The sequence below is a fragment of the Calonectris borealis genome, chromosome 1 (genome assembly GCF_964195595.1).
Source record: "Calonectris borealis chromosome 1, bCalBor7.hap1.2, whole genome shotgun sequence".
NCBI lineage: Eukaryota > Metazoa > Chordata > Aves > Procellariiformes > Procellariidae > Calonectris > Calonectris borealis.
The window spans coordinates 127,680,611-127,701,134 of NC_134312.1; the positions used below are offsets into that span (position 1 = coordinate 127,680,611).

General features: G+C 42.7%; 1 protein-coding gene across 2 annotated transcripts in view; it reads left to right on the top strand.

Annotated features, from left to right (window-relative positions):
• The window catches only part of DMD (dystrophin), a 1,244,291-nt gene that overhangs the window by 433,098 nt on the left and 790,669 nt on the right, over window positions 1-20,524 (top strand). For both annotated transcript variants that reach the window (XM_075174519.1, XM_075174510.1), the window contains exon 16: window positions 13,908-14,087. In XM_075174519.1, coding sequence (XP_075030620.1) covers window positions 13,908-14,087 — 180 coding nt within the window. The remainder of the gene's footprint in view (window positions 1-13,907; window positions 14,088-20,524) is intronic.

Consider the following 20,524-nt stretch of genomic DNA (forward strand, 5'->3'; position numbering starts at 1 on the left):
AAATACTTTCCTTCAGTATTATTTTCATAAATTTGGTTAATGAAATAAATACACACTCTTATGAAGTTAATTATGTTGCCAACTTAAATTGTTAAGCATTACTCTCATGAAAGCATTGACAGTCTCTCATGAAACTGAATGTTTGAACATGAGAGTAAATAAAGTGATTCTTCCATCCCCCTGAACCTCAACAAGAATTATGTCATCCTTGACAGAACAGGCGGGGTTTATCAATAGCAATTTAATCTTTTTTGCACGCGAATAACTTTGATGTTTTTAGAAACAGCTGATCCATAATGCAGTAGTTTAAATATTTAAATGTTGATGGTATGCTAGAGAAACACAGCCTCTTTAGTCTCTTTGATTTGTAGCAGAAAAATATTTTCTACTTTTGGAATTCCTCTATCGGGTTTTAGACCTAGTAGCAGTCACGTCCAAATTCCAGTGAGTATGTATTTTTACCTTCACACAATGCCAAATTGTCAAGAGTTTTGTGGATGAAGATTTACTGTTTTAGTCTTCTCTGAACCATGGGGAATTTGCATTAATGCATTACCCACATGAAAATTCTTGTCAGGGAATATATTATTCTACTCTTGGGCTGGCTTTTAGAAATAGGGAAAGATGGGATCATGGTATCCTGGCTGTGACTTGCAAATCATGCCTGTCTTTTGGTGTATGTTATTTTGGCCATAGAGATGTGTTTGGGTGTAGTAAAGGAGGAGCGGTCACAAAAAATCATCTTTATAATTAGGCCAGCTTGTTCCAGAATTGTGAAGGTGAGTCTGTGAGGCAATAAACATACATTCTTTTACTAATATAAAAACTTTTATATTCTTAACAAATGGTAGCTCAGTCCCTCAGTTGTCTAATCGTTTCCAGCAGGAAATTGCAGTATTAGTTTGTCCTGATGGATCTTAAGAATTTTAGGTTTGATATCATGATATGGCATAAGAACTTCAACCTATTTTTCCTATCTCTCTTATTTGCATAACTTGGTAAGATTAAGGTCATGTTTTTTAGCCAGATTTCAGTCTCTTAAGCCTGAAGGAAATTTCTGAAGGTATTTTATTAAACCATTTAGCATTATGACTGTTCATTTGAAATTCTACAACCCTCCTACAAGGTCCTAAGCCTTCTAAAATGCCTGAAGTGAAATAGGTCTGTTGAGATGCTGTTCACGGTATGAAAAAAATGTTGACGCTTGCATCACATTAATCATTACATCACATAGTAACAAATAGAAGGTAAAATAAGAAAGAGCAGCTGGTAGATTTCATGCATATTTGCAGTTCGGAATACTTCTGAAGAAATCAGGATTTAACTACTGCTTGCTGATGCAGAAATACATCAGTGTCTTCTCCACAGTAATTTTATCTCACGTTCCTCAAGTGGGAGGAAATACATTGTTAATTTTAGTTAAGACAAGATTTCTGATAGTAAGCACTACTACTGCCTAAAAAGTAAACTTTCATTTACCAACATTTGTTAAACTGGTAGTTGGTATGCATATACTTTCAGACAGTAATAAAGATTTTGATTAAGCAGAAGGATTGAGATTGTTCCTGAACCAAAATCTTCATTCCTGTTTTAGGATTGCTGGAAGACTTTTGCAGCCCAAATTCTGATTATTTGACTTAGTGTAAACAAGCATGTGTTTCCCCAAAATTTGATCCTTTCTAATGATTTGACTGCAGGCTCACCGTTATTAACAAATATTAGTTCTCTGTACGTTCTTTCTCAGATGTGATTCTCCCAAACTGGGAGAAGGAGGCAAATTAAAACATTTTAAATAAAACTATGTAAATTAATCTTTGATATTCAAGTTGGTGTCACAATACTCTAATGAGTTTGGGATACACTCTGGGCAGTGGAAGACAAAATGTTTTGAAATCCATCTAACAGAAGAGAAATTTGGGATGTCCCAAAGATTATGATGCTGTGGTGGGTTAGCCTTGGCTGGCTGTGAGGTGCCACTCTCTCACTCCCCTTCCTCAGCAAGGCAGGGGCAGAAAATAAGATGAAAAGCTCATTGTCGAGATGAGGACAGGGAGGTCACTCACCGATTACTGTCACAGACAAAACAGACTCAACTTGGGGAAGATTAATTTCATTTATTGTCAACCAAATCAAGGTAGGATAATGAGAAGTAAGAACAATCTTAAAACACCTTCCCCCCATTCCTCCCTTCTTCCCAGGCTCAACTTCACTCCCAAGTTCTCTACCTCCTCCCCCTGAGTGGCACAGGGAGATGGGGAATGGGAGTTGCGGTCAGTTCATAATGCTTTGTCTCTGCTGCAACTTCCTCTTCACACTGTTTCTCTGCTCCAGCATGGGGTCCCACCCTTCGGAGACAGTCCTTCACGAACTGCTCCAGCATGGGCCCTTCCACGGTGTGCAGTCCTTCAAGGAACAGACTGCTCCAGTCTGGGTCCCCCACGGGGCCACAGATCCTGCCAGAAAACCTGCTCAAGCGTGGACTCCTCTCCATGGGGGCCCCAGCTCCTACCAAGAGCCTGCTTCAGCACGAGGTCTCCACAGGGTCACAGCTTCCTTCAGACACATCCACCTGCTCCGGCATGGGGTCCTCCATGGGCTGCAGAGGGACAACCTGTGTCACCATGGTCTTCACCATGGGCTGCAGAGGAATCTCTGCTCCGGCTCCTGGAGCACCTCCCCACCCTCCTTCTTCTCTGACCTTAGTGTCTGCAAGGCTGTTTCTCTCACATTTTTCTCACTCCTCTCTCTTACAGCTGTTGTGCAGCATTTTTTACCCTTTCTTAATGATATATTCGCAGAGGCACCACCGGAGTCACTGATGGGCTCAGCTTTGGGCAGTGGTGGCTCTATTTTGGAGCCCATCAGGATCTGGTTCTGTCTGACATGGGGGCAGCCCCTGGTGTCTTCTCACAGAAGCCACCCTTGCAGCCCCCCTGCTGCCAAAATCTTGCCATGTAAACCCAGTACAGATGCTGTCCCTCTTTTTCCTTCAGCTTTAGCAGTCACATTTTCATTGTTATTGAAATGAATGGGTAAAATATATTTTTGGTCAGTGTAGCAATTCACCCAGTTCTAACGTTGTGTTAAAATTGATATCAAGTCAGTTAGATTTCTTCTTAATTTATGTACTGTACCCATAATATCTATTTGTTCAGATAAAATTGTTTTTTGCAAGAAATTTTTGTGATTTAATAGTCTGAAATGGCTTGTTTCAGAGGATTCATTCAGTATTTGTATGTGAAAATTTATCTCCTTTGTCATTAGCTCTCTTCTGGGATCTGTTTAGTCTAAAGATCAGAAAAACTGTTTAGGTTTTTCTACTTTGTGCGTGTATTAATACTGACTTTTCTTCATTTTTTTCTGATGTTGATGGTAGTTGCTCTAGTTCTAAAAATATTTCCTTAGAACAATTGGTTTTTTTTTAATTTTCCAGTTACCATTTATTCATTGTCACTATAATTGTCTCTGAATTCTTACACATGGTGAAGAGTGACATAGAGCATGGACTAAGCTGGAGGGTGTGATGCACTGAGAATGTAGAACATCATAAGTGGACAGACTGAGATGAAATTTTACTGTCATTTATGGCACAGGCTTGATAGGTTGTTTTCATGTCCTGTGCCTAAGTTTTGCAGCCTGTAAAACGAAGGTGATGGTGTTCCTCTTTTTTGTAAAACATGTTGAGGTCTACTGCAAAGGTATACAAGATCTAGGTCTATATATTTATAGTAAATATTCCATTAATATAGAGTTAAATCTTCTCTTGCTTCACTTAATGCAAATTTCTTTACTTATTAGAAGAGATAAATTAGATATTACACCATTTTTTACTGGAATAAATCTCTTGGCAGCCGAACAATTACTTTATAGCAGATGTTGCTGATTAGAATATTACAATGAGCAAAGAAAGTTTTTGGTGATGTTTAAGAAAAAGAAAAACAGCAATAATTAAAAACAAAAAACAACTATTAGAAGCACGTTACCAAAACATTACATTTACATTACATTAACGAAAAAGGAAGCCACTTTATAATGTTCAAATATTGGAGTTTACAGTATGCACTTGAGAGAAGTTACGACTGAGTTATTTGGTAATTAATTTCAGAAAGCAAACAGTACCATTTATTCTCTTGCAGATTGGTAAATTACATGTTTTGTTGCTAGCTCATTAGTATTTTACATCTATTCTTGTACCGGAAAAAAAAACAAAACTAAAGCATATTATTGGTTACTGTTGCACACTGACAGGGTTTCAGTAAGGAAACGTGAAAACAGAATCCCCCAGTATATTTTTACAGGTTAACTGTCACTATCACAAAAGCATATTAGGTAGTAGTGAGCAGTACCTTTGACACAGAAAGTTTTAGCATCCTTCTCTTTCTAGTGTTTACTTACTGATTGTGCTCCATGTATCTGGGATTGATGCTGAACTCATTTGTATATTATACAGCTGTTGTCAGCTGTGAAGGCTGGAAATAAAACACTGCTGTTCAGAATTCACTAACCAAGTTTCATAGGGTACCATTTTTGATTATTTCAGTCAGTGTATGTGGTGGCTTTCACGTGAGCGTTTTCTGCCACTGTAGGCAAAAAAAAAAAGTCAAATATAGCAATCCTTGAAATTTGAAGATGGTAAATTGTTTTATATCTAATCTGCTCCCTCTATCCCTCTGGTCTGCTCTGATCTGCTACTATGCAAACAGATTCTTAAATATAAAGTGTGTTAGCTGCTATTTCTTAGGGACCTGTCAGTTTAAATTTTTATATTAACTGTATCTAACATTAGTAATTATGATGTTTCAAACCACATTTGAACTGAAAGAGTACTGATTACAAAGACTACGAATCTTTCTTTTACTAAGCTGTATTTTAGATTACAATTTTGGATTGTATGGTGTCGCCTTCGTACGGCGTGGCGACCTGGTTCAGGAACGGCACGGCGACCCCCCTCCCCGGGGCGCTCGGGCCATCAACTCGCAGACACCAATGTGGTGGACGGCAAATGGCGTTTATTGGTAGATAACATGGTGTTATATACCTTGGGTTTACGACGTCATTTCCGCCTGCTTACTTCACACCTAAATGCTACTGGCTATTAGGGGAGGGGGTCCTATCTTTCCGTACAGCGCGATATCTTCCGGCCGCCTGATCCTAACTACCCACATTTCCCCCCTCCCTATGCATAATGAAACTAGCTAAATGTAAAAATCTTAAAAAGATATATATCATAATCTTGGGTAAAAAACGTTGAAATATATACTATAAACTTGAATAGAAAATATAAGGCACGCTAATACAAGGGATAACCAGGGTGTAACAGGGAATAACAGGGCAATTAGAGGTAGAACTAGAGGTAGGTAAAAAATTCTAAGCAAGAATATTCTTAGAGCAATTGCCGGCGTTCTATCATCATGATGTTAACTTGTTCTAGCCGGCTCTTGGCAAACGACATGAGCTTATTCAATATACAGGGTCCGAAGATCAATGCTATTATGATTGTTACTACTGGCCCTACCAGGGTAGATATCAGGGTGGCAAGCCACGGTGAATGGTTAAACCATGATGCGAACCAATTTTGCTGCGCCTCTCGTTCCCTTTTTCGTTTTTCCAGTCCTTCTCGCAATTTGGCCATGGTGTCTCTCACTATTCCAGTGTGGTCGGCATATACACAGCATTCTTCTCTCAGCGCAGCGCATACTCCTCCTTGTTGTAAGAACACTAGGTCTAACCCTCTCCGATTTTGTAGCACTACTTCTGATAGTGATCTAATTGAACTTTCTAACGCACTTATTGATTGTTCGATTCTAGCTAAGTCCTCATCTACTGCCATTCTCAAGGCACTGAATTCTTTATTTTGTTGCACTAAGGATGCTACTCCTGTACCCACTCCCGTGCCTGCCATGATCATTAGAGTGGCTACTGTTAGTGCTGTAAAGAGTTCCCGTTTTGACAGATGGTGTGCTGGGGTAATCTGTGAGTCATAGACAAAGTCTTCGGAATGGTAAAAGATTTTAGGGATTATAGCTACCTGGACACAATATTCCAAGGATTCATCAAATTTGTCCAACGACAAACAGGGTGTAACTCCCATAATAGAACAAACCCACTTGGTATTGTCGGCCGGTATTAACCACTTTGCAGGAGTTTTATCCTGTGTCTCATTAACACATAGTTGTTTTTTGTGGTTTGGGACTTTACCCACACACACGCCGCTTCCTACTACTTCTGCTAATGTAATCCCTTGTTTTTCTATGTCCCATGTGCACTGGGCTGGATTTGAACCATTTACTCGCATGGGCTTGTTATTTACTCCTACAGCCTCGTAAAAGGGTGGCCGTATTCCGTAACACAACCAACAATGCTCCGTAAGGTTGGGGTTAGTTTTGTTCAGCAGCTGATAGCTAGCTTGCATCATTTTCCAGAGAGAATGTTGGTCAGAAATTACGGCGGTCTGTGCAGTAAGTCTGGTGGTGTGTACAATATGTTCGGTACTACTTACAGTACTATGTGGCAATGGTGCAGGTATTGTCGGGTCAGGTATTTTTGGGTGAGGAACCGGGTTAGGCTTAATTACTCGGTTGGGGCCTGCTGGCAGTGGATCTTTCGGAACAATCTCCTTTTTTATGAGGATAAAACCACCTCTGTCTGACCCTGATTCTAGATACCTTACTCCCCACATTTTCCCAAGAAGCCAAGCGTCTTCTCGGGGGTTGGTAACATTTAGAAAGAGGAATGAGCAAGCTTGGTGATGCGGTCGTTTTGGCCCTTGTACCGGGGCATGTCCCCGGCGAGCGATTTGCCATTTTGGACGGGTTGCTTCTGCCAGGTGTATGGAACACTTATACGGGCCCCACCGGACTTTCAGGTATTTATCCTTACCGTCACCCGGTATCCAAGTAGGGGCTATGGTCTCACATCCCCAATGACCGCAAAAATATTGATCAGGGTAGTTACAATAACCTTTCCCAGGATTAGAGCTGGGGCACATATAAAATTCTGAGTATTCCCAGCACGGGTTCATCGGGACAAGCTGACACAGAATGGTAGTGAAGCTCGGTGCACTTGATGTAATCTGAGTAGCGATAACGTGCTGATCTTCAACTCGAATGAGGGACCATTTAAATGGACGATGAGGATGGTGTTCTGATGCTGCTTGTCCTATAGTGACGAGCCCTACAATGAAGATTATACATTGTGGGTGTAAACATTGTAGCCTCTGCTTATGGGGGTTGTATCGCCGTTGTCCGGATTCTGCTGGTGCGGAACTCTCAGGTGTGGGCAGAACGTTTGCTGATTTGTCGTCTTCTCCTGCTACCGGAGCATACGGATTACGAGGGCGTCCGATAATCCGGTTCTGTGGAGAAAAACTCACAATTTTTATTAGTTTTATTCTGGAGGTCTGGTTTGATGGACTTAAGCGGACACCACTTAACTGTTCCATCTCTTTTGACCGCGGCATATCCTCGCCCTGTAAGGACTAGCCTCCACCCTTGTTCCCATTCTCCTAGCTCATTTCTGACTATGACCAACGGGCCTTCTTCTAGCGCCCGAGTGGCCCAATGTTTTTGGGTGGGGCTATTTTTCTCTTCCCCCCTAGGAAATTGATTTAGTGCTAAAAGAGCAGTTGCTAACAGGCGTGCTTGGTCTCCCGGGGGAATGGCGCTGGTGAAACCTTCTGTTTTTGCCAGTACCTCTAATTTAGACTTTAGAGTGTGATTCGCTCGTTCGACTATGGCCTGTCCCGTGCTATTATACGGAATGCCGTGTGTCAGGGTAATACCCCATTTCAAAGCAAATGCCTGAACTGATTTGGAGACAAAATTCGGACCGTTGTCTGTTTTGATCTGCTTAGGAATGCCAAGCCACGCCATAACCGTTAACCAATGTTGGATGGTTGCTTTGGAGTTGGTTCTAAGGTGTTGTGTGGCTACGATCATTCCGCTATATGTATCTACAGTTACTGCTAGCCACGCTCGGGGTTTTAGCAACTGACAGAGCGTGAAATCTGTTTCCCACAATTCGGAGGCTTTGAGACCTCTGGGGTTGACTCCACTGGACCACAGTGGTGTTTTCTGACAGTGGGGACATGTGGCTACTACATGTTTTGCGTCAGTGACCGAGATTCCGCATCTCTTCGCTAGCGCTTTAGCTCCGATGTGGAGAGACTCGTGTAGCTGACGGGCGTTCCTTAGCGTCCACAACCCTTTCGCTGCGGCGTCTGCTTTGTCATTACCGGTTTGGAAAAACCCTTTGATTGGGTCGTGGCTGTTAACGTGGATGACCGATATGGTGCCCTTTCGAGAAAAAAGTGCTTCTTCCAGCATCAGGGCTGTTGTGGATGTTGACACGCCGGGCCCCGCCATGGCCAAGCAAAGTTTGGCCACAAACATCGAATCGGTCACGATATTGAGATGTTCCTCTGGGAATAGTCCACACGCCAGCACTACGGCCATCGCTTCTAGCTGCTGGGCTGAAAGCGCACAGTCGGTCATTTTAATGCAGTGCCATTTTTCTCCAGATTGCCATACTGCCGCCGCGGTTGAGGTTGTTGAGGATGCATCTGTAAAGACCGTTGGTCCCTGTTGGGGTCGGTCCATGATCTTCTGTGGGAGGTCGATGTCGACAATGGCTAGCATTTGAGTCCAGGGGGGCTTTGTAGCATACCGGACCTCTCCGCCAAACCCAACAAGAGCTATAGCTAGATACTCTGACATCGCTACTGATTGCTTTGGGAGCTGCTTGCGGAAGGGTAGGTATATCTTGGCGGGTTCGATGCCTAGGTGTCTTAGGGCGAGTTTTCTGCCTTTCATGATGAGATTACCAAGGCACTCGACTCCTGGAGAGAATGCACGTGACGGTTTTCCCAGGACTACCCATTGTATTGGTCGAGCCTTTTCAGGGGGCCCCTGAGCTAATGCCCCTACTCCCCCGCCCTCCGTGACATGTACATACAGATCAAGCAGTACACCTGGGTTCCACCTGGCGAGCGTGCTCGACGATACCTGTTGGTCGATAAAGTCGAGAGAGTTCATTGCTTCCGTCGTCAGAGCTTTTTGGTCCCAGGGGTTTTTTCCTTTCAGGAGATCGTATAGGGGGGCCATGATTTCAGGAGGGATCAGGACAATGTTACGGAGCCACTGCAAGGATCCCACCAATTGCTGCATATCATGGAGTGTTTTGATGTTCCGACGGATTTTTATTTGGGGGGGGGTTACGTAAGAACTGGTGATCCCCACCCCCAGGAAAGTTACACATGGTCCCCTTTTAACTTTCGCGCCTGCGATTTCGAACCCATTCGTTTTTAAAGTTTCCGAAACCGCTGTTACTAGCTGGTTCACCTGATTCTCTGTCGGCGCGGCGATTAGAATATCATCCATGTATTGAATGATAGTCGCAGTTGGATCATTGTGCCGAACCGGTGCTACTGCGCGGTCCACTATAATTTGGCAGATAGTAGGCGAGTTGATCATTCCTTGAGGCAGCACTTTCCACTGGAAACGTAGGTTAGGGCGTGAGCTGTTTGGGAACACTACAGAAAAAGCAAACCGCTCTTTATCCTCCTCATGCAGTGGTATTGAAAAGAAACAATCTTTAATATCAAGGACGGCACACGGTTGTCCTTCTGGTATCATAGAGTTCATGGGCAGCAGCGTTTGGACGGGACCCATTGGTTGAATTTTCTTGTTTACTTCGCGCAGGTCATGGAGGAGACGAAACCCCTCGCCAGTTCGTTTGGGTATTACAAAAACTGGGGTGTTCCATGGGCTAGTGGAAGGCTCTATATGACCTCGCTGTAACTCGCGGTCGACTAGCTTAAGAAGAGCGTCCATTCGAGGCTTTGACAGGGGCCACTGCTCGACCCACACTGGGTCGGACGATTTCCGCGTCAGTTTAATAGGTGGAAGTGGGTGTGCGGCAGTGGCCCTCACAATAAATTTGTCACCTTGGCTTTCAAAAGGGCTAGAGCGTCCCTTCCCAGCAGGGGTGGGACTCCTGACATAACATATGGGAAGAGGGTAATGGTTTTCTCCGGCCCTTTTTCAGTGTGAAGCGTGATTGCTGTTAGTTGAGCACTTTTCCGAGCCCGGGTTAACCCCCCGACTCCACCCACCATGGGGGCGTTTTCTAATTTCCAATGCGGGGGCCAGTTTGTCTCGGGAATAACTGTAACATCTGCTCCGGTGTCAATCAAAAAGGGGACACTAATGGTGGTGTCATCTAGGGTATTATAGAGGGAACAGATGCCCCACACTACTGGCGGGCTATCGCATTTTACAGCCAGGGCCACCCTGGGGTCTCGCCCCCAGGAGATGGTTGTTGCTGCCCTTGAGGTAGGGACTGGTTCGGATGGATCGTCGGTTGAGCCATAAAGTTGGTCGTGTCTCGAGGGGGCAGCGGGTTCGGGGGTGTTGTGCCCCATCCGGGGTTGGCATAACTGGGCCGCATTATGTCCCAAGTGGGAGAGGGCTGTGCGCGGCCCGAGTGCCCTCTCCCCTTCCCATTTCCCTGCTTTTTAGATCTGCAGTCTTTGGCGAAATGCCCTTTCTTTCCACAGGCCCAACACGGTCCTCTCGGTCGATTTTGGCGCGGGGGGAGCGCTGTGGGCAGGTTCCCCAACCGAGGGCAGTTTGCCGCCACGTGGCCCACCTGACCACAATTAAAACATGTCATCACATTAGCTATCGCAGTGCGAACAGCTACCTGAATTGGGGCTAAGTGCTCTTCCTTTGTGACATGCTTGATCATGTCTGCGATATTTGACCCCACTGGCAGTGATCGTAGGATCTCTTTGGTTGCTGAATTACACTGCTGACGTAAGCAATCTGCAACAACCGGGCCTTTCGCCTCCGCGGGCAGGGACGAGGAGTCGACCGCTGCCTGAAGGCGATCCACAAACTGCGTAAAGCTCTCGCTTTCATTTTGCTTAATTGTGGACCACAGCGACGGCTTGGCAATAACTTTAGAAGCGGTGCGAATGGCTTCTCTAGCCGCGCGGGTAGTTGTCATAATTTCATGGGCCCGCAGGCCCTGGGCCTGCGCCTGGGGGGTAATCATGGTGGGGTCTGTACCCATCAGGCGCTGCAGGCTGGAACCATGCAGCGGGTGATCCGCCCCGGCCACTTGGGCTAATTGTCTCGCACAGTTGTCCTCCCATTCTTGTTTAAAAACGATCATCCCTGCCCCATCAAAAATCAATCTACAAGTTTGTTTTATATCGAACGGGAGCATATCGTCTCCCCCAAAGACACCATCTATGAGGGTGGAGACCATGGCAGAATTAAGGCCTTTATCTGCAATCGACTTAACGATCGCTTGTATATCTTTAGGGTTTACTGGCGAGTAAACCCTCTGTCCCCCGTCCGTCACTCGGACCGGGAACGCTAGCCTGGCTGATGGAACCCACTCGGCACACACAATCTTTATTTTCCTCCAGTCGGTGAGGGGGAGGTTTTTGTTTTTATTTTGGATGAAAGTGTTTTGGCTTTTGACTGTGTGTACTCCCATTTCCTCCTCCTCTGAGCTTGGATCAGTCACGAGCCACTCGTCCCAGCTGGTGTCTGATCCGGAGCCGGAACTCGACTGACCGGCTGCTTCCGGTTTCTGATACCTTTTTGTCGGGCTCCAGCCCCGCCCGCTTCTCCTGTGGGCGAGCCATTCCCTCCCTCTTGGCCCGCCCCTCCTTGCTGGTTCGCCCCACCCTTTGCTCGGGGGGGTGTCTGCCCTCTGAGGGCATTTTTTCAGATGGTCGCTCTGATTGGCTTTCCGCCCTTCGCTCACGCTCCCCTCCTCCTCCTGACCACTCCCGCCGCCTTTCTTCTTCTCGTTCTCCTCCCCTTTTTGTTCATGTGCGCTTGTTAATGCTAGCGCCTCCTCCCAGTTCCCGCCGCGGGCATCTTCGGCCCGCCCATCCCCTTTGTGCTCGGCGCCATCTTGGGGCGTATAGGGTGGTGGTTTAGCCCGGGCTTCCTCAGACTCCATCCTTTTCGTAACGCCCCTGGCTTCCTCAGCCAGCCCTCCCCAGAAGGATTTAGCTCTCTCTTGCGCCTCCGTAAGCGGGTCAGGGTTCAGGGATTGAGGGGACATGGCGCCCTCTTTCAGATCTTTAGGCTCGGCAGAATCATCACCATCTAAGGAGTGCAAAGTCTGCGTGGCTGCCCCGACTCCCAATTTCGGGATGGCCAGCAAACAGTTCTTTGCCGCCCTCCAAGTCTCCTGTTCTTGTATTGCCTTCTGCAGAGCCTGTACGACTTTCCCCCACGACTTAAGGGTTTTCCCACAACCCGAGGACATCGTCTCCTCGGCTAACGCTTTAGTACATTTATCCCACACTTCAGGGTGAAGGATATCGACCGGCTGGTCAATGGTCCCAATGTGTAAAAGCCTCGCAACGGCGAGGGTAAAATCTTTGGGCCTACAATCAATACCCCACTGCTTATGTATTTGCGATACGACCTTCACAAGAGCTTCCATCCTCCTTGTTGGTCCGGGAGCGTCCTCCCCGCCGGGCTGGTCCTGCCGCTCCGGCCACCGTTCACCCGATTCCAGGTGGGCTTTCCCGGGTTTCGGCACCACTTGTCGCCTTCGTACGGCGTGGCGACCTGGTTCAGGAACGGCACGGCGACCCCCCTCCCCGGGGCGCTCGGGCCATCAACTCGCAGACACCAATGTGGTGGACGGCAAATGGCGTTTATTGGTAGATAACACGGTGTTATATACCTTGGGTTTACGACGTCATTTCCGCCTGCTTACTTCACACCTAAATGCTACTGGCTATTAGGGGAGGGGGTCCTATCTTTCCGTACAGCGCGATATCTTCCGGCCGCCTGATCCTAACTACCCACAGTATGGCTACAGGAAAGTATATGTAGACTAAATTCTGTTGTCTAAATATTTGTTTAATTATGCCTTTCATGCCTTGGGAATTAGATTGCAATCCTCAGCTGCATAGAGAGTTCAAAATCTGGCCATGGTTAGCACAGATTAGGGTGTAGAGAATGAATGCTTAAGGTATGAAAATCAATGGAGTAAACCAGTAGAGGCATTAAAAAATAAAACCAGGGGAGAACTGGAGCTATGGATGACTCTTGGATCTGTGAAGAGCCTGCTTCATAGAGAGGTCTGCATGTGTAGATCTCAGGACTTTCAAGATCCCTTGGCAGTTTACTGCAGTAGAGATGTGAAGACTGACGATTTCTCCTTTTCTGTTAACATTCATGGGTTCAAACTGCATGGCAGCTTGCAGAGCACAGAAATTGTACATGGGAGTTTCCAGGTTCCCAGCTGTAGGGCCCTTTCCTTGGCACACTCAGCAGAGCTCCTGGGGTTCCCAAGGCTTCCCCATTCCCTGGGAGGCTACTGCCCCGTAACCAGAGCCTGCCGAGATCCAAGGAAGATGAGAAATACATGATTCTTCATACTGCCAAAAGCAAATGTATTTTCTTTGAGCTTTCTTTTTTGGGGACAAATATTATTTTTCTAGAAAACAGTTTTTTCCCAGTAAGTTTTAATATGCAATATATGGCAAAGTACAACAAAACTTTAAAGAAACATTGTTTGAAATGTTGATATAGTTGTTAACATTAGTGCAGTTTTAAGGTTATTAATGTCACACAGCATTTACCTTTTTGATTTATGTCGCCACCTGAGGCATGCTATGATGTCTGGAGTTGCTCTACCTGTCATGTTACGTTGCTTTGTGAAGTGCAATGTGTCCGTTCCACTATGTCAGCTCTGCCAGCAGTTTTTACAGTAAAAACAGCATGGAAGTATAGGAGTTTGTATGAAATACCCTTACCCATTTTCACTTCTTTATGATGCTCTCTTTAGGATTTTTCGTTGGGTTTGTTGTTGGTTTTTTTTTCCCCTGTATGAATTACTGTTCTTCCTGCTGTTACTTTGTTTAACAGATCCTAAAAGGAGATCTAGAAATGAAAAGGCAAATGATGGGTAAGCTGAAGTCACTCAGCCAAGACCTTCTTGTAGCTGTGAAAAATAAAGCAGTAGCTCAAAAACTGGAAAGTCGTCTTGAAAATTTTGCCCAGCGCTGGGATAGCCTGTTGCAGAAGGTGGAGAGCAATTCTAAACAGGTTTGTTAAAACCATCATTTTGTCAGTTGGTGACAGTCAAATCCTTTGCCAGCCAAATGCTTGAAGTAGTTTAAGTAGTTTTGGTGCTGTTTGTCATATTGTTTTAAATTTTTCCCTGCATGATTGCTTAAGACATATTTTATTTTTAGGACAGCATAATACAACTATAATATAACTTTCCAGAACATTGTTTCTCTCTTCAGTTTTTGATCCGTCTTTATAGTGTTGATTACTTTCTTGGGTTGTTAACTATGTTTTCAGGGATGATACAATCCGTAATGAAAATACCCTTTCCAGTTAATTTATTTTTAACCTATAATAGTTGGTCACTTCAAATGCACTGTTTTTATGGCTGTCTCTGTGGAATAGCACTTAGACTGAAATTAGTGGAAGAACTGTTTGCTAGTTAAAGAGAAATTATTTTTATTTCTTTTCAACAGTGAAAGTTTATAATAGTTTACAATAGGTTACTGTTTTACTTCTGTTTACGTTATGCTGATTTACAGATTAAAAGAGCCATAAAAAGAGAAGTTTCTTAGAAAAATAAAGAAATCAATCTATACCTGTAGCCAAAATGCCAATGAAAAAAAGAATATAATCCACTATTATTTTGCCCAGATCCTTTATGTTAACCGTAATATATTAAAAAAGGAATTGAGGTTTTAAAGTTTCACAGTTTTTAAACCAGATAACAAAAATCAGTGCTCTGGTGTAGTACCAAAAACATATCCATTTATTTTTCCTAGCCATATGTGAGCAACTCATTCTTATTGGATTTAAACCCAAATCAGCTCACTTTTTTCCGTTCCATTATCTCATTAATATTGAGTTATTTTTGTGCTATCATTGTATGACTGGTGAAATGGAAATGGACATTAAGACTTTTTAATAATACAGGGCAGAATGTTACTGCATGCACCTCTGTCCTGTCCCTAGAGGGCCTCTCATAGTTCTGGTCAGTTTGATTCAATTCCCTTGACCATGCTGTACTTTTTTTGTTGCTATGTACTAATGCTTCTTATGTTTGGGTAATTAAATGAAAGCTGCTATACTTCCTATAGTGATCTGAATACCTCTCAATAACCTTGCTTCCAACTCATACCTTAATCTTTTCGTTTGCTCTGTGTTACAGTTTCTTATATAGCTGCAGTTGGAAAAGTCAGTTTGGGAGAACAGAAGAGAAGAAAATGGGGAAAGGGTGCAATTTCACTTAGTAACAGAAGGCAAAACCAGTTTGTGCTACACAGCATTTGTAACAGTTGAAAATTTGATTTAACTCTTGTATATTTGCTGTAGGAAACCTGTTGTTTCAATGCAGAGGAAAATCCAGAGATGCATTTTTAATTTGGGATGGCTAGGGTCACATGATTTGAAGAAGTTAGGAAGTTACTCCAAAGTGTTCAAGAGTAATTTAGATTGTTGATTGATCCTAAAAGCAGATACTAGTTTTGAAAATGGAACTTGGATTATAGAAAAGATAGCCTCCTTGTGAAGTGAGCAATCCTCAGGCTCTACATCTATACATCATAGAGCAGCACAGGTGGGAGATGTTTTGGATTCCCGAAACAGTGTAACTGTCTTATCATAGCAGCACACTTCAGTTGATAAAGCTTTTCCTCCAAGGAGAAGCTATTTTGCTTGGCACAGAGTTGGTATGCTGTTGTGGGCATATTGCTTCAAATTCAGTGCTGTTGCGGTTTAACACGGCAGGCAGCTAAACACCACACAGCCACTCGCTCACTCCCCTGCAGCGGGATGGGGGAGAGAATCGAGGAAACAAAAAAAGTAAAATTCATGGGTTGAGATAAAGACAGTTTAATAGAACAGAAAAGGAAGGGAAAAAAATATAATAATAATAATAATAATAATAATAATAATAGAATATACAAACCAAGTGATGCACAACACAATTGCTCACCACCCACCTACCGATGCCCAGCCAGTTCCCGAGCAGCGGTCACTACCCCTGCAGCCAACTCCCCCAGTTTATATCCTGAGCATGACATCATATGGTATGGAATACCCCTTTGGCCAGTGGGGTCAGCTGTCCCAGCTGTGCCCCCTCCCAGCTTCTTGTGCACCCAGCAGAGCATGGGAAGCTGCAAAGTCCTTGACTAGTGTAAGCACTACTTAGCAACAACTAAAACATCAGTGTGTTATCAACATTCTTCTCCTACTAAATCCAAAACACAGCACTATACCAGCTACTAGGAAGAAAATTAACTCTATCCCAGCTGAAACCAGGACAAGTGCTAACTGTAGGACCGCTTCCTAAGGCACTGTTACACAGTTTAGATATGTCCTCTATGAAATACTGATGGTGTACTTTTTGCCATGTATTTCTATCTAGGCAGGGCAGATAGTGGGGTTTATACATTTATTCATTACAGACCTCATTGACACATTTAGAGTCCAAGAAAAAAATGCCTCTAAAAGATCTGTCTATTCTCTATAATCATGAACTGGGAAGGAGAGGAGTTGGAAGAGGGTGACAAATACAGCATTTTTCACTAAAATCTATCAGAAAATGCACATTTTATTTATCAAACTTAGATATTGACTTCAAAAAGAACTTTATTCCATGCATTAATAATTATCATAATACCTTCATAAATACATTTTTGTCATTAGTTATTTCCCCTCCCTCTCTTACTAAAGTGTTACTAAATTATTAACTTGTTAACAAAATAAGAAATTAAATGGAAGAGACAACCTCAGCCTCAGTTCAAAGCTGATTCTCCAACGAGACATAGGAAGCAGTTATACATCCCAAAGGAAAAGTGAAGAAAGTAGAATGTGAGTCCTCCCACATTTAGCTGAATTCATTGCTGCTGAATTTAAGCATCTAATCTGAACTCATGGCTGAAACTTTTGCTGCAAATGAGTGGATGGCAAGGGTAAGAAGGAGAGATACGTTTTAAAAAGCAGTTTGTCCTCATCATGAAAATGTCGACTTTCCTTCGTTGATGACACAGTGGAAACAAGGACAAGGACAACTTGCTTAGACTAGACACATAACTTTTAGAAACTCTAAACCTATCTTTGGTGAGTTCATTATGCTTCACTAAATTGTACTGAAGACCTTCCCAAACTAAAGAAGACATCATTCCTCATCTGAACTTCCCCACTCACATACATACTTTTCATCAAAGAACAGATGACAGCTCCAAAAGTGAGTATTAAGGAAAATTATGAGTTTATCAGGACTGAGGGCACTTCCAAAGGCAGTAATAAATGATGGCATTAAAGGTAGGCTGCCGTATAAAAGAGAAATAAAATGACATAAAACTTACTGAAGTGCTATACACACATTGTACATACGTTTGCCTGTAGAGGATTTAAAGGAAGATTTAAATTTGTCCACTCTGAAAAGAGATGAGTTTTAACATGTTTCTAAGATGAGCTTGCTGATGTGAAACTGCAGACAAGCATTGTATTTTGAAAGCCTTTTAATGTGCAGCCTTGTGAGTCACCTTAGCACTTTCCATATAATTTTCTAGTGGGTTAAAGGCCTAGACTGTATCACCCCTCCTCAGATTCATATTTGTTTGTCAGGAACTTAAAGGGATGAGGAAACTATACTGTCATTATTTGGACCATCTTTGAATAATACATGAAACACACCACTTCAGTGACTAGATTTAAGAGGTGTGTTGTTTGGTGGGTGTTTTTTTTGCCAGGGAAGCTAACAAAAGTTACTTCTTTTTTCGTACTTCCTTGAATTTTTAAGCATTTTCCTTTATGCTCTAAAGTGTGTGCATTCTTTAAATGTGAACCAACTTCATCTTGCAGAGTACATCGCGGTGTAATCTTCAGTACCTTCAGTCTTACCCAGTCTCTAATTAGAATGATTATGAACTTCAAATTCACATCTCCATTCTACTTTTGAAGTATATAGTATTTAACCTCCAATTCTATTGATTAAGCATCAAAAATGCTTCTTTACTGTTTTGACATGTAAATCATTACCCCCCACAGCATTGTGACTTGACTGCTCTGAGCATATGGTAATTGCACTGCCTGCTTTTGAAGCATAGTTCCCAGTCACCAGCTGAAACTGTTATTCCTGTATAATTGGTAGTATGCTGCAGATGACTCCTACAGTGCCCTAGCTGTGGTTTATTCTGCTTTACACCTTCTTCACTGTAAACTGTACCCTAGTATTGATTGGCAAATGGAAACATGACAGGATATGACCTTAGGTGTCAGAAACATTATCCTATTATTGATTTTTGGATAAAACCGAGTGTAATAAGAATTTTATGAGAAGAGGAAAGGGAGACTGTACCCAAAACTGTATATAAGGAGCAAGCAATTATTTGGAATGTTCTTAGCTACAGAGGCAACCCAGGGAAAGATGACAGCAGGTGTTATCCTCAAATTTCATAGAACCCTAGACCTCAGAAGCTTTAACTTGCTTTTCTTTTCTTCCCCAGAATAAAATTAATTAAAAGTAAATTGAAAAGAATGCTGTATAAAGTTTTAATAAAACTATGTGGAAATGTTTCCTTATCGTTGTCATGATTTCTGTAGTTGAAAATATCGAAGTTCCATCTTGTTGAGGGAACTAACACAAGAATATTAATACATAATATTGTAGTGATTAAAAAGTCAACTGGGTGTTTTTCTCTTCCAAAAATTTATGTAGTTCATACGTTAGCTAAGTCCCTGCAGTTCACAAGCAGCTTACTCCAATTGACATAATTAATCCAGAGATTAAAAAAAGAATTCTGCTTTGAATCTTAATTTTGTAGTCTTCTGAGTAGTCCAGATTCTGCTCTAAAGCCTAGACAGCTGGTCATTTCTAGAGGGGGAAGCATAGCATTGAGCTGACTGCTTTAAGAAAGATTGCCAAAATTACAGTGGTAATGGATTTTCCTACTCATCACTTTCACTGGCAGACTGGGCAAAGAGCAGGAAGACTTTTTGTTTTGAAGACCATGTGACAGATTTGGCAATGTTCCAGGAACTTGGGTTTTTTCAAGGTTTTTTTGGCTTTATTGGTATTGCCTGCTGAGAAGAGGCTGGTTGCTAACAGTATCCCCCTTTCCTTGTCACTCTATTTTTTCAATGTGAGAAAGTATTGTGGGAAAGGAGTTATAGTTAATTACCTGGTATGCCTCTTCTCCATTCTTTACAGAAACACTAATGTCTCAATAACTTAGGTAACTCAATACTCTTACAGAGTTTCTGATGCAAGAACTAATAGATTATTGTCATGGTTTAACCAGGCAGGCAGCCAAACACCATGCAGCCGCTCGCTCACTCCCCTCCCCTTCCCTGATGGGAAGAGAATCGGAAGGGTAAGAGTGAGAAAAACTCGTGGGTTGAGATAAAGACAGTTTAATAGAACAGAAAAGGAAGGGAAAATAATAATAATAATAATAATAATAATAATAATAATAATAATGATAGACTATACAAAATGAGTGATGCACAATGCAATTGCTCACCACCCACGCTGACCGATAACCAAGTAGCGATCGCTACTTTCTGGACCACACCTCTTACATATATACTCAGCATGATGTCATATGGTATGAAATACCTTGTTGGCCAGCTGGGCCAGCTGTCCCTCCCAGCCTCTGAAGAGCCCTTGACTAACAGGGTACTTAGCAACAACTGAAAACATCAGTGTGTTATCAACATTCTTCTCATACTAAATCCAAAACAGCACTAGGACGAAATTTAACTCTATCCCAGCCGAAACCAGGACAATTATTTAGGTATGTGTATATAGTTTCATGGAATTTTAGATACTGGTATTCCTGTCGCTGAATTGGAAAGTCTTTCTAATTCTTGCACATTGACAATAAGCAAAGAAGCAGGGCTCTTCTGGTGCACAGCTTTTCCTGCTCCTGGTATAACTTATTCCTTTTATTTTCCATTTCACTGCCCTTAAACTGTGAGGTGGTCAATGGAGCTGTAACTAGAGTATTTTGAGAAATGAGCCATCATCTGACAGAACCAAGAAAAGAAGTGACCCATTTCTCATGAGTTAAGGGACTTAAGAACAGCTGCCTATGTTTAAGTGGGAAGTTTGTAGTTTGGTGTTATATGGAAACAAATATAGACAGGAGTACATGTACAACCAGTATCTTTCAAACAAATATAATCAGAAAATATTTCTCATCATTCCTTTTTTTTTTTATACAGCTGAACTATATGAAGGTTTTGTTTTCATATTACCGGGCAAAGTTAAATGCATTAGATTGGTAGTGTTTACAGTGTTACATATTATGTGTATCAGTTATGACTCCTTAACATTAGTTTTTAATTATGGAATAACACTGATGCAAATTAATTTGCCTTCTAGTGTGTGTTTTCTAATTTAAGATTTCCTGACAGAAAGCTAACTGCCCTTTTGTGCAAGCAGGTTGTGATGAATTACATTCTAGTTTGCAAATTATTATAAATGGTAAAAATAACAATTGGTA